This window comes from Oryzias melastigma, linkage group LG18 (assembly GCF_002922805.2).
Source record: "Oryzias melastigma strain HK-1 linkage group LG18, ASM292280v2, whole genome shotgun sequence".
In the NCBI taxonomy this organism is placed as follows: Eukaryota; Metazoa; Chordata; class Actinopteri; order Beloniformes; family Adrianichthyidae; genus Oryzias; species Oryzias melastigma.
In genome coordinates this window covers 18682552-18696514 of record NC_050529.1, presented here as the reverse complement: position 1 = coordinate 18696514, position 13963 = coordinate 18682552, and the positions used below count along the sequence as shown (strand labels likewise).

At 39.1% G+C, this 13963-nt stretch overlaps 1 protein-coding gene across 1 annotated transcript in view; it reads left to right on the top strand.

Annotated features, from left to right (window-relative positions):
* The first annotated feature begins 218 nt into the window (after positions 1 to 218).
* The window catches only part of si:dkey-172j4.3 (diacylglycerol kinase eta), an 80318-nt gene continuing 66573 nt past the window's right edge, over positions 219 to 13963 (top strand). The window contains exons 1-3 of the mRNA XM_024287917.2: positions 219 to 354; positions 1045 to 1353; positions 3276 to 3380. Of these exons, the coding sequence (XP_024143685.1) occupies positions 1261 to 1353; positions 3276 to 3380 (198 nt within the window). The 5' untranslated portion in view covers positions 219 to 354; positions 1045 to 1260. The remainder of the gene's footprint in view (positions 355 to 1044; positions 1354 to 3275; positions 3381 to 13963) is intronic.

Genomic DNA, 13963 nt, shown 5'->3' with positions numbered 1-13963 from the left:
AACGCAGAGAATCCACAATTCTTCACTCGGTCTGGGTAAATAGCTCCCCTTCCAGTCTATTTGCGGCCTCTTGGTGTCCTTCCTCCCGCACGGGCGTGCGTGCGCGTACGGGCGTGCGTGCGTGCGTGTACTTGCTCTCCGCTTAACCTCGGAACATCATCTCTCTCTTTCTCTCTCTGTACCTGACTGTGATCCGCTCCGACGCTATGCGTACGAGCGCGTCTGTTCCTGCGAGGCGAGCACCAGCGGAGAGACCAGCCCGCCGCTTCCGCCGCCGCTGACCGACGGCGCGCCACGGAGCTTCCCGACCCGGCGCGCGAGCCCCTCCGAGGCCGGGGGAACGACCGGCGTGAGGTGATCTATTATTATTATCATCAATATGATTGTTTTTGGCGTTCGCGCGGAGGAGGTGTCGCTCCAGGTAGCAGATGGACCCCCCCTCCTCCTCCTCCTCCTCCTCCTCAGCTGACGCGAGGATTCGGAGCGTCAAACGGAGCCGTCGATGCGCTCGTGTCCGCTGGAAGGAAGCTCGAGGCGTACGCGGACGGAATGAGCGATCGCGCGGCAGCCTGTTGTGCATCGCTTGAAAACATCATCATCCTTGATGGCGTGCAGGTGACACAACCCGGTTTTTTGGAACGGTTCGCGCGCGCGTGCCGCGGTTGTTGCTGAAGTCCGCGCGGTAGTTAGTTAGTTTTCACCGGGGGCGGCGGTGGAGTCAGATCGAGGCTGCGTTTTTTTGAAGCACATTCTCATCAAGGAAGCGCACATGCATGCAGGCATGCAGCAGCATGCTTTTGTTTTCGGGATCTCTGTTGGACGCGCGTGCGCCTTTGAGGGCATTTTATAAATAAAGAAATGAACAAACAGGAGGGCATAAAAAAGCCAGTTTTATTCCCGCGTCACAGCTCCAATGCTGCACTGACATGTGCAGCTAACACCATCATCAGTGTTGCACTGTTGCCATCTTCACTCAGGTGTCACTGGACATCCTAAAAACACATTTTTAGAAGTTTTTTTAAATTCTTCCTCCACCTTTTGCAGATGCTGATGGAGAGGCTGGCATAAGGACCTATGTGGCGTCCCAGAAACCTGCTGTCCTGGTCACCATCCTTTCTATTTTGCAAAGAAAGAAACTTCTCCTCTTCCTCGTCCTCCTCCACCCTCCACTCCACACATCTTCCTATCTAACTTCTCCTACCGCTCTCTCCCACCCTCATTTCCCTTCCTCCAAAGCTCCAGCTTTGGTACAAGCTCACCATGGCGTCCAAGCTGAACCCTAACGTCCTGTATGTGGCCGGACCCGGCGAGACACTGACCTCCCCTCAATCCGACTCTGAGAGGACTCACATTGTGAGTATGCGTTCTGTTAAAGTTTGAGCGGCGCTGCTTCTCGGAAGCTTCTCTGGTTCCATCACAGCAGTCTGATGATCGGTTAGCTTCTGGTTAACGGATGAGTGCACTGTGCATCTTCAATTCCTGGCTATTGAAACCATGTGCTCATCACTTCTCTTCTTAATATGTTTATTTATTAACTTTTTTTTGCAACTTTTAGATCAGTTCCATCTCTGTTTTGCTTCGTTCTGTCAGGTTTGAGGAAGGAAAACTGTTTTCTGATTAAACTAATCTGTAAAAAAAATAATACATAAAAATAAATATAAAACGATTATTTAAATGTTATGCAGACGTGTCCATGAAAAGGTTTCTTATTTGGGTTCATAGTGATGTAATGCACAATTGACCCTAAGTGACCTCAAATGTTTAACATAATGTATTCCACTTCAGACTTGTAACATTTTAGTGTATTTATTTTATTCTCTTTTTAGTTTTTAATCATAAAATTACAAGATTGTACTATGTATTTTTTAATATACTATATTAATATTAAAATTACTTGTTAGTAATTTCTTTCAACCTTTAACAACAGAAGAAAGTAGATGAAGTTGTTTAAGTTTAAGTTTAGCTGCTCTCTAAAATGTGTATCAAAAGTACACTCAGTGTAATCTGTTTTTGTACGTTTAGCATATGGTGTTCACATTGGTCAAGCAGGGAGGGGCTTCTTCCTCTTTTTTTCTGAACATTCTCACTCCCAACTCGTCACATGTTGACTTTTGGTTAAGGACCCTCCGCGTCACTTTTTGACATTTTGGATGTCCTTAACTCGTCATTTTTTGACCTGGTGCCTGTTCACGTTAAATCAGGAGTCCCAACCTCCGGGCGGCAAACTGGAACTGGGACTGGTATCCTAACCCAGTACTGGTTTGTAACCTGTATCGTGTCCGGACCCGGTTCATATTGGGTAACGGATGGGGTCCGGTATCGCATCGGGTACCGCATCCAGTATCGCATTCTGTGCTGGGTTAGGGTACTGGTACCAGCCACCTCCTGAGGACTAGTCCACATGCAGTACCACATCCGGCAGTACTGTAGATCATGATATAAATTATTTTATATCACAATAGCAATATTTATCACGATATAAATTATTTTATATCACAATAGTGATATATATCACGATATAAATTATTTTATATCACAATAGCAATATATATTACGATATAAATTATTTTATATCACAATAGCGATATATATCACGATATAAATTATTTTATATCACAATAGCGATATATATTACGATATAAATTATTTTATATCACAATAGCGATATATATCACGATATAAATTATTTATATCACAATAGCGATATATATCACCATATATGACAGCAAAGTGTGTTTTCAGTTATTTTCTATTAAAAAAGGACAAAAATATCATTGCTTACTTTTCTCTGACCCTTTTTTAGGTGACATGTAATTGAATCGTCACAAATGCAAAACGTTTTTTTAAAGTACACAACAGTTTCAAGTTTATTAGTAGAAAAACACATTTTTGCCCCAAAGTTCAGCAATAAAAATCAACAAATATAAATGATTGAAACAATGGAAGAGAAATGGCATGATAGACTATTTTCGTATTGTCATGCTGCCCAACACTCCATAGCTACTTGGTTAAAATGAGGACAACATGTCAGAAGAAACGGAAGACATTCTTATTTCTTTTTCTTATTTTAATAGTTTTTCCTTTTTACAACCTATTTCCATCAAAGAGTGAAGAAACACTTTTGTATATTTCCACACCTTTTCTGTGCTGGGTTTGTTTTTAAGATAATTACCCATAATGCCATTTTAATGACTCAAAAACAGGAGGTATAGTATTTCTGCTTTATGACGAATTGTTTGGTGGTATCTTTTCTGTTTCTCCCCCCATCACTTTAGACCGGGGAAGGCGGCGAAGAGTCATCAGACAGTGACGGAGAACAAGAAGAGACGTCACACAAGTTGATACGCAAAGTGTCCACCTCAGGACAGATCCGGGCAAAGGTAGGACAAGATACCTTTTTGGAAGTCAATACGGGTGTAGATGATGGTAACTGGTTTGTCTCAGTTGTCATGGAGATTCAACTAAACGTATGCTTTTATTACCAATTGGTATTAAAGACAAAGAGAGGCAACAAGATGATTGAAACCAAGTTTCTATTCAGCATATTTTAAAGCTTTAGTAATATTTTTATATTTATGTACTGTATGTATTCAATATATGGGATCAATGACCCTAGAAAGTTGTCAAAGCTGGCAACTTATCCGCGTTTACCCTGAAAAGTTTCTGAAAATACTTTTTCTGTTGCCCATCCTGAAATTCTTGATCAAAAACTTGAGCAACTAAGTTATTTACCAGCTAATTGTTTGAGATTGAGCAAGTTCAAAGGAGTCCTACTTGACTCTGTACTTGAAATGTGCTGTACAAATAAACTCACCTTGCCTTTCTGGCACTTTCTGGACAAATATCCGTCCGCTAGTCCTTCTTTTTGTCAAAACTTTATCCACTTTCAAACCAGTTTAGCTGAACGTCTGGTCTGCTGAGGTCAGCTGACGCCTGAAACGCTTCCTGTCTGCGTCATGTCGCCGTCTTACCGCCACTGTCCCTTGTAAAGGAAGTGGTCTCACATCAGCAGTAGTTTCCCTTCTCATCCAGTTTCTGGTAGCTTCTTCTTGAGTTCTTGCTAATTGTTTGACAGGAACTTCTTTGTGGTACATAGACACGTGAGCAGGCCATGACTTTTTATATAACAAGAGCAAGATTTATGTCTATTATTCCTAAAAAAACAAGTAAAATCGTCCTCAAAAGCAAACAAAGGTAGTTCAAAAGACGATTCCAGAAGAAATGCGTAAACAAAGTGTTGTCATTTGCTCACTTTGACTGTCAACTTTACTTCGATCAATGGCAGATGAGGGATGTCCGGCAACCCCGCCCCCCCCCCATTTGTTCCGGGGAGAACTTTCCCATAAGGACTCATTTGCTGCCATGGAGATAATGGTATTGGATATCACCATAGTATTGATTGGTAAATCTCACTGGACACCAACACAATGTGGTGTGTGCATTTGAACATGAGAGCGAGTTGCTATGGTTACGAGGTCAGTTACCGATGCAGGCTATGATCTGATTGTGTGACCTCCTTCGATTTTTCTGTGCTCCCATCACCTTTAAATGATCCAGTTAGTTTCTATGCATGTTGATTTTTTACATTTAAAAAAAAGAATATTGTTTGAATATACAGACAATTCAGAACTAATTATAAATAAGAAAAATCCGTTCCATGGCACAAACAACACAACCTCAAATGTGCAACATCAACGGATGCTAAAGTACACTTCCTGCTTTGAGTGCTCTGTCGACTGTTTTATGAAAATTGTGGCACTTCTGCTCGCAGACAGGAGCTTCTACCGACTTAATTTGTCTAATGGAGGCTGTTGCACCTTATGACCCCAACTGGAAATGCACAAAAACTCCCGGCTGAAATAATTTTCTAGGTCCTTGAAAAATAGACCAGGGGTGATTTTAAATGTAGGTGCTGATGTTCGGAGTGCATCTATGGGATATAAAATGCATACGTGACACGATCCCGTATAAGTGACACTGTCAGAAGGCGGATTTATCATTTCAAACGTAAACCAGTGTTGGTTTTTTTTTTAAGGTAACGTCTCTTGTTGAATAGAAAAGATGCTGCAAGATCTCAGTTTCTTTATGTGTTGATCAGTCATGTGACGTGGTTTAAACAAGTCATCAGACTCTGGATTACACCTGAGTGACAACAATGGCTTTAAGCAGATTAATGCGTTTGTGTTTCCTCTTAGTTTGTGTGCAACAGTTGTGCATATTTGTGTGTTTAGAGTCTGCGACGTTGGAGGCCGGCCATCTCTTTTCCTCTCCTGCTTGTTACAGTATTTATTGAAACTGCTGTCTGTTAGCGCACTTGTTAAGGAGTTGCTACTCCTTATCAGCGTTGACATGACATTACGGAATCATTTAATTAATGCAGCGCCTCAGCTGTTAGTCACTAAATAAATATGCAGCTGCCATGACAGAGCATTGATGATCAGGAGAGACGTTTCCCTTTCACTTTAGCGGTTCGTAATTTGGTTGGCATCAAGTCAAGAATCCATCCAGGTTTTTGATTTGGTGCCATGAGAAAATAAAGTTTTGTCTACTTGACCCTTTGCGACACAAGATATTGTTTCAATGGGATAATGAACGGTTTGATCAAATGACTGTATGGCCGAATACAGCTTCTCCCTACCCCTTAAATTGTAGAGGCATTTGGGGGGATAGGGTTGTCCGGAATAGTTTTTTTCAAGGGTTAACCCTTAAACGTCACACTGTGCCGATGGGTGTCCTCTGATGCACAGAAGTTAACATTTAAATATAACTAAAGACTTTTTGTTTTAACATGACATTTTTAAAGTTATAAAACTGATGTTATGTATTTCCGTGCTAACGTAGCTGACTGGTGACTATTGATGACATCATCGAGTGGGATTAATGTCCGAATTCGAACATACTGTTTTTCCATAACTCTCCGTTTGGAGGGCTAAATGTAGGGGTAGGGAAAAGCCGTAAGAGAAGAATTCAGATTCGGCCTATATGAGAACTGAACCCCTCCCCCATCATCTTCCAAACAGGAAGTACCCGCTAGCTACAACAAGCCAATACTCCTTAGAATTTTCTTGAGAAATAAACAGCTATTACTCAGTCATTCTATTTGTCAGAATAACCATTCTGATACCTTTTTTTAGACACATTTTTGATAATACTTTTTTTCATGATATTACTTCTTTATCGCAAGTTATTAAAGTTAGAAACTGACAAATGAGATGCCTCGATGTGATCTCACGTCGACCATTCTGCATGCTTATAAATAGGGGTGTGGACTTCCAAGAAGCGCCATAGAATGCCATAGAAACGTTGGTTCAGACCAACCAATCACTGCTTCCTTACTTCATCTGGCTCCAACATGGCGGCTTCCGTATCGCGGAAAAATGGAGACTAAATTGACTTGATTTCATTGGATCTGGGAGTAAGGTATTTTGGATGACATCACACTCGCTTGGTCCAGTTTTCATATATAGTCAAGGGTTTGATCTGACCTCCTTTTTACCAAATGTGTGGAAGCTCTGCAACCAAAATGCTTGATTGTAGCTTTGCTAACCGGTTGCATCTATGAAACTGATACCTAACTAGCTTTTGATTTGGTTTGACTCGAGAACTTAACTTTGGTGCTTTTTTTTAAGTTTTGTCTGTAATCTTGCAAAGACAATAATGTTTTTTGTTGGCAAAACTAAAAGCATAATTTAACTTATTTCCCATGAAGTCATTTTTTAATCAAATATTTTTTAAATAAATACTTTCTGAGTGTGTTGCAAGATTTTTGGATTAGCACAAACCTGTGGAGAACGTGCACATGCTTGTTAAAAGAATGAAGATCTAGCAATGTGCCACTCTATTTCCCCATCTCCACCCATTTTGAGTTTTTCTTTCTCTCTCACTTTCTTTTTCAAAATCTTAGCCCTTGAGTAAAAATCACAGCTAAAAACCTGAAAAAATAAAAACTACAAATGCACATAAAAAGAAAGAACTCTTTGGAAAAATCTGAAGAAATGTTGCAATTAAAAGGACTATAACCAAATAAAGGAACCAGAAAAACCTTTCAAAAAAGACAAACAACAAAGACATTATGAAAGCAGAACAACCTGGCAGCTTTGTTCTGGTTTTGACTTTTTCTATTGTTTGTAAAATAGCGTGTTCATGTTTTTTTTTCTGTTCTGTTCTTCCGCATCGTCATTTCTGATAAAAATGACTTCAACAATACAATTTTCATTTATTGTAGAAAGAGAAATCAAAAGGGAATGTAAGCAGGTGGATCATAAGCACATGCAGTGATTCATGTAGTATCACAGGTATGAAATGGAAACAAATACTTAGTGTAGACGTTTGATTAAATGTGCCTTGGAAAATACAAATCAGACAAGTGTTTCATATATTTGCTCTGGATTCGTCTTTTTGGAGAAGAAGATATGAACTAAATGTTTGATCCATGAGATTTCAGGTGTAGCTCAAAGAAAACTCAGAGTGATGACACTTTCTGATTGTTTGTTTTTACAACTAAAGCAGCTCTAAATTTAGCTTTATTCCATTTGCACATCTTAATTGCGTCCAAAGTCCGTCCCTACTTATTGCACTATATAGTGCGTTCGCTGTTTTGTAGTACTGTGTGAATCTACAATTCCAAAATTGAGTGCGCTAGAAATTTCCCAGAAAACTTTGCGAAAAACTAGCGAGCATAGATTAGCAAATATAGACCACAATCCATTGCGGTCGAACAATTTTTGCCAAAAAAAATTTGTTGAAATGTAATTTTTTAATAAACCATCCACAATTTCATTATCGCAACACAGTGGAGTCATAAATAGACATCATGAAATGTTCATATTTATGCAATTTTTACTTTGTTAAATCAGTGACGACATATCCCGCGTTTAGAAAGACAAAAGAACAGTAGTGAGCATTGTGTCCGAATTACTTTTAAAATCACGGCACTTTTAGTTGTTAGGGATTGGGGGAGGAATTGGACATAGATTCCAAATTTGGGTGCCCTAAAAAAATTTCCCATTACGAAAAACCAGTAATGAATGGTTGATCAGTAGATTGGCAATTTTAGACCACAATGCATTGCGTTGGAACAATTTTTGAAGTGAAAAAAAGTTTTTTTTATTATTCTTTAGTATATTTTTTCATGATAACACAGTGGATTTATTAATAGTCTTTGTAAAATGTTCCTATTTATCCATCCATCCATTTTCTTGACCGCTTCGTCCCTTTCGGGGTCGCGGGGGTGCCGGAGCCTATCCCGGCTACTGAAGGGCGAAGGCGGGGTACACCCTGGACAGGTCGCCAGTCTGTCGCAGGGCCTCAATCACACACACATTCACTCACACATTCATACCTAGGGGCAATTTAGAGTCACCAATTAACCTATGAAGCATGTCTTTGGACGGTGGGAGGAAGCCGGAGTCCCCGGTGAAAACCCACGCATGCACGGGGAGAACATGCAAACTCCACACAGAAAGGTCCCAGCCGGGATTCGAACCGGGGCCTTCTCGCTGTGAGGCGAGAGCGCTAACCACTTGCGCCACCGTGCAGCCGTTCCTATTTATTATTGTCATATTTTCTGGTTAAATAGCATCAGTTTGCAATATCTGTGTTCAGTCAAAATTTTTATTTTTTTCATGAATACATTTTGGTGTTAAAAGTGACGTCTTAAAGTGGACAGAGAATTGCCTCCTTTTACAACCTGCCTGTTGTCTATGGAGGAACTACAACAGTTTCTGGGAAGTTCGGCCCTGCTGCACCAATTTGTGTCGCTCGTTTGCCACAGGAGGCGGTTGCGTTTTGGTGCTGAAATTGAGTAACAGTTTTTGCACAAAGTGTCCTCTTGGTTTTTCCTTTCCAGAGAATGCCTTCAGCCCGTCAAAGAGACGGGCATTCGCGATTCGCCCCTAACGCACATACAAACGCACACACCTTCAGGCGCAATTATGTAAGGTTTTTTACACTTCTCTATTTTCATATCCTTTTTTTTCATCCTTTTGTTTGCCTTGCTCTCATTTATTGTGGGAAAAATAAAGGTCGACTTCTGATGTTTGTAACACCGCCTTGGCTTTTAGTTATCTGTTCGTGCAAACTGTTGAGTTAAAGTGTTGTTGCCGTCTTAATTTGTTCACGCAGTTGTTTTTTTTGTTTTTTTTTTGTGGGAACTGCTAATTCTCCCACCAAAACGATCCTCATTACATTGCAGCACAATTCCGGATTATGTAAACTGCTGGATTTAGTGACCAGTAGGTAATGTCTTTTTCCCATTCCGGTGGGTTTCCTGCAGTGTTTTGTTCGAACGGAACCCATTGTGTTCTTTTTTATATGCTTCAAGCTCCCTGTGCAGAAATCTGTGTGGGTGTTCAGTGCAACAGAGATGAGGAGCAGTTATAGATATGTGTTTGCGTGGAGGGAGCCAGGCTGACAGAAACGGCTTGAGGAGGGTGTGGAAGTGTGTGGGATGGCCACCGTTGTGTGTCTGCTGCGTGCGCTTTGATTTATGCCGTCGGGTTGATGCGATGCGGCTGCAGTAGTGTGTGGGTCAACGTGGGTGAGGGACAGGAAAAGATGGTGGGGGGCAAAGATGGACAAAGGGTTAGAGAATTAGAATGTAAAAAAAGCGAAATGACGGCTTCAGAGTCAGTTATGTAAGATGTCCTCAGAGCAAACAGCAGGCTCTGATACCATATTTACCATCCCAACAGGTTGGCGGGACTGTTGAAGAGGCGGTTGTACTATTTAAGATGTGATATTCAGTCTGTTGTCCAAAAATTTCTCCAACGATTTTTCTGTCCTTCAGAGAATTAACGACTCACTCCAGTGAAAATCATGTTTTTAACAAATTGTTGTGACACTTTTCTCATGACATATATAAAGAAAATTAAGCTTGATATTGCTTTTCTTAGTATTGTTGTGAATTGGGAGCAAATGAAAAAACACAGTTGGAAAAAGCCACAGTCGGCAGGCTCCGTAGTCCGCCCCATTCTGAGGCATCTACGTGTTGACAAATAGATCCATGTATGTCTTTGTTTTCCTCATATAAGCTGATATCTGGATGAAAACTGTACAGCTGGATAGCTCCGATATCGCTCTCTATTTTTGTGACAGCGATAATGTTAGCTTGAGGTTGTGAGGAGCTTTAAGCTAGCGGTAGAGAGAGTAGACAAATGACAAGAAGTGGGGACTAACAGTTCTGAAGAACTACTGTGTCTCAGAAAGCCATACGTTTTCTGATTTTGGCTAAAAACGTAATGTAAAGATCACAAGCAAGGCTTTAAAAGTAGATCAAAAGATCATTGGAGTGGGACTTTAGGACACCTTAAAGCTTTCTCTGTATTAGATTAAGCTTCCAAATATTAACACCGATACTCAACATTGATACTAAAAATGTAGTATATATGTAAATGGTTGGGCTATTTATGCTTTCGCCGATAAAAGTAGACCGTGTCTGTGCCATTAGTTAGCTGCAGTAACCGGAGTGACATTACACTAATAATAATCACATCTTTATTATGTCAGCGTCGCATAAATTCCCATTCTAATAAGATGACATTAGCATTGCTAAGATAAAGGCCTTCTGAATTAAAACCATAACACATTCCTTCAGCTGTGATCCAAGAATAGATGGAACGGCAACACTTTCTACTGCGGATTTACAACAGGAAGTGCATGCAAAACCCCATTCAAATCAGCCGGGCCATAACGTTCTGTCTCAGACTTACATCACCAAGAAACACGTTGACCATGAACAGCCATAAAATCTTTTAAATCGTAACAGTTATTTAAAATGCCCTCATGAAAGAACAACAGCCTTTTGCCTTGTAATTTATAGGTCACCTGTCATGATATTGCTAGATCGTTATGTTTACCTTGAACTTCAGGAGTTGCATAAACTGTTATTCATGCCTGCCTGACTGCAGTGACACAGTGTGTTGTGCTGACAGCACGTTGACGAATATATATATATATATATATATAGTGTATATATATGTGTGTGTGTACATGTATTAATAAATATATGGTTATTTTGTTTGAGTATATACAGTATATATGGCGTGTTACCAAAAAAATACAAAAAACAAACTATATATATATATATACATATATATATATATACATATATGTATATATATATATATGTATATGGCGTGTTAATGAAAAAAATATTTTTATATATGTATTATACAAATATACATTCTGTTTTTACACACAAAACAACATAGCATATATATATATATATATATTCATTCATTCATTCATTCATTCATTCATTCATTCATTCTCCTGACCGCTTTGTCCCTGTCGGGGTCGCGGGGGTGTCGGAGCCTAACCCGCCTGCTGATGGGCGAAGGCGGGGTTCACCCTGGACAGGTCGCCAGTCCGTCGCAGGGCATATATATATATATATATGGCACGTCAATGAAAACAATAAAAATAAATATACATGTATTATACAAATATACATTCTTTTTTTACACACAGAAAAAACATATGTGTATATACATATATACACACAATATATATATATATATATATAAATATATGCAGATTAGCTTTCTACTACATATAATGCTACCAATACTGTCACAAAGTGGCTTTTTCCTTTTATGCAGCTGTTATGTCATCCCTCATGCTGTTGCGCTGAGGCCTGGAGGTGATGTCAGCCTGTCAAAAACAATAAAAGCATTAACAGTTGTTACTGCGAAATAAACTATATGAATTTGCCCTCTCCTTTTTTTCTTTTTATGTCCAGAACCACCACAGTCGCATTTCGCGGACAAAACCAGTGAAGTTTCAGAGCCCTACCCCCTCCGCCATCCACAGTTCTACAAAGTTGAACACATTTTTTATAGCTTTACAAAATGTGAAAAAGTCAGAGATTTATTTTGCCCTAAATTATATTGTAAGCATTTAAAAGTTCCTCAAGATACTTTTTTTTAATTTAAATTACTTTTGTTGTGCTTTCATTTTACAATAATTGTAAATGTAGCTTTCTTATTAACTGTACAGCAACATATTTAGATCTCACCATTGCTATAAAACTAGAAGGATAAAAGCATATTTTAAGAGTTGTTCCTCTTTGTTAAAAATAAAAACGCTCAATGATCACACAGATATGACAAATGAAAATGTTAAAAGTGCATAGTTTGATATGTGAAATTCACATGTTGTCCTCACAGACTATATAGATCCTCAGATCAATTATGCCTTTCCATACTTTACCACTGACATTACAAAAATGTAAGCAGTTGGTTTTCTGCCAGATACCAAGAGACAGTTTACATAGTTTCTGATCACTTTCGAAATAACTTTCAAAATGAGGAAATGCATTTTTTGAGTCGTTTCAAATAACACCTAACTTCTGTCTTCCTGCTTCTATTTTTACACGCCTTGAGTTTCTTATACTTTGCTTCCGGATTTGCTTCAGTTTCTCTGTCATGGCCAAGCGCTTAACTCTTTCCTCACACTTTTTTTTTCTTTTTTTTACTTTTTAGGCTTAATCAAACAAGCAGTTTGAAACTTGTGTAAAAGTTCAATCAAATTTGCTCGACCTTGTAAGACATTCATGTATGTGAAAGTGATAACACAAATTCCTTAGGTTGGCTGGCTGGTCAAACCAGAGTCACGGATTCTTAACACCTCTTAACATTTTTCAACATTGGATTTCACCTGTTTGTGGTACATAATGACCGGCAAGATTGAATCATCTTACCTGTTTGGACTCCATATGCTCCAGGGAACCACTTGACAAGCTGTTTTACTCCATGTTCCACAAATCTCTTCCTGTCCATACTTTGACTTTTTCCCTGCTAACTCTTGCACTTTTAAATCTTGTCTTTTAACACACATAGCAAATGTTTGTGACAATTCTAAATAGTGAACTCCTCTGTGTATTCTATTTATTTGACAATTTTGTGATTTTAGTGTGTGAATTAAGCTATTAATAGACTTTGGCCTGTTGGCGAAAATGTTAAGACAGTTTTTTTCTAAGAAAAGGAGTTGATTTCCTGGAAGTACTTCTATGTCTGTGCTCTCGATGAAAAAGTTTCCACCAATGTGGGTCTGCAACCTTTAAAGTACAGCAGGATCTATGAAACAAATCCTGTGATGTCATACATTATCGTGAATACTTTTTTTCAGCCGTCCTCCATATATATATACATATATATATACTCTTCTACTTTTTTGCTTCCTCTTAACTGTATAAAAATTTCTTTTTGCGACAGGTCATTAATGAAGTTGCATGCTCATGTGCATAAGAAAGGAAGAAAGAGGAAGGCTAGTGAGTTCTCTAAACTGACTGCATCTAGTAACACTCACTTTGGAAATGTGCTAATGATGAGGAGGCAGCAGTGTCTTTGTGTGTCTGAGTGTGCTATGTTGTCAGCAGCTGCTGTGTGTGTTTGTTTTATCGCTCACGCGTTGGCAGGTTTACACTCGCCCTGTATGTTTGAGTGTGTGCACGGAGCTGCTAATGTGCTAAACATGTGTTATCAATCAGCAAGAGGTCTCGTTATGAATATGTTTGTGTGTCCAGTTTACCTCTGAATCTGGATTTTGCTCTTTTCACTTGTTGATGGAAACTAAAGTCTCTTATTCTGCAGTTTAAGTTGAATTGATGCCACAATGAATCCACTGTGTTCTGCTGACGAAAATGTGTATCATTTACAAAACATAAATTAAAAAACATTTTTTCCTATGAAAAATCATTCAAACGCAATGCATTCTGGTCTATATTTGCCAATCTAGCGAGCAATGATGCAAACTGGTTTTCCTAGAGACTTGTGGGAAATTTCTAGGGCAGTGAGGAGTGAAGGAATTCAAACACAACCCAAATGACTAAAGAAGGAAATGCTCTTATTTTGAAGGCCTACTGAATTTCATATTAATGTGTACATCTTAATGCAATTATCTCACATTATTAATTGCATATTTTTGGAATAAATGTTACTTAAGGTTAAACAAAAAGGATGTA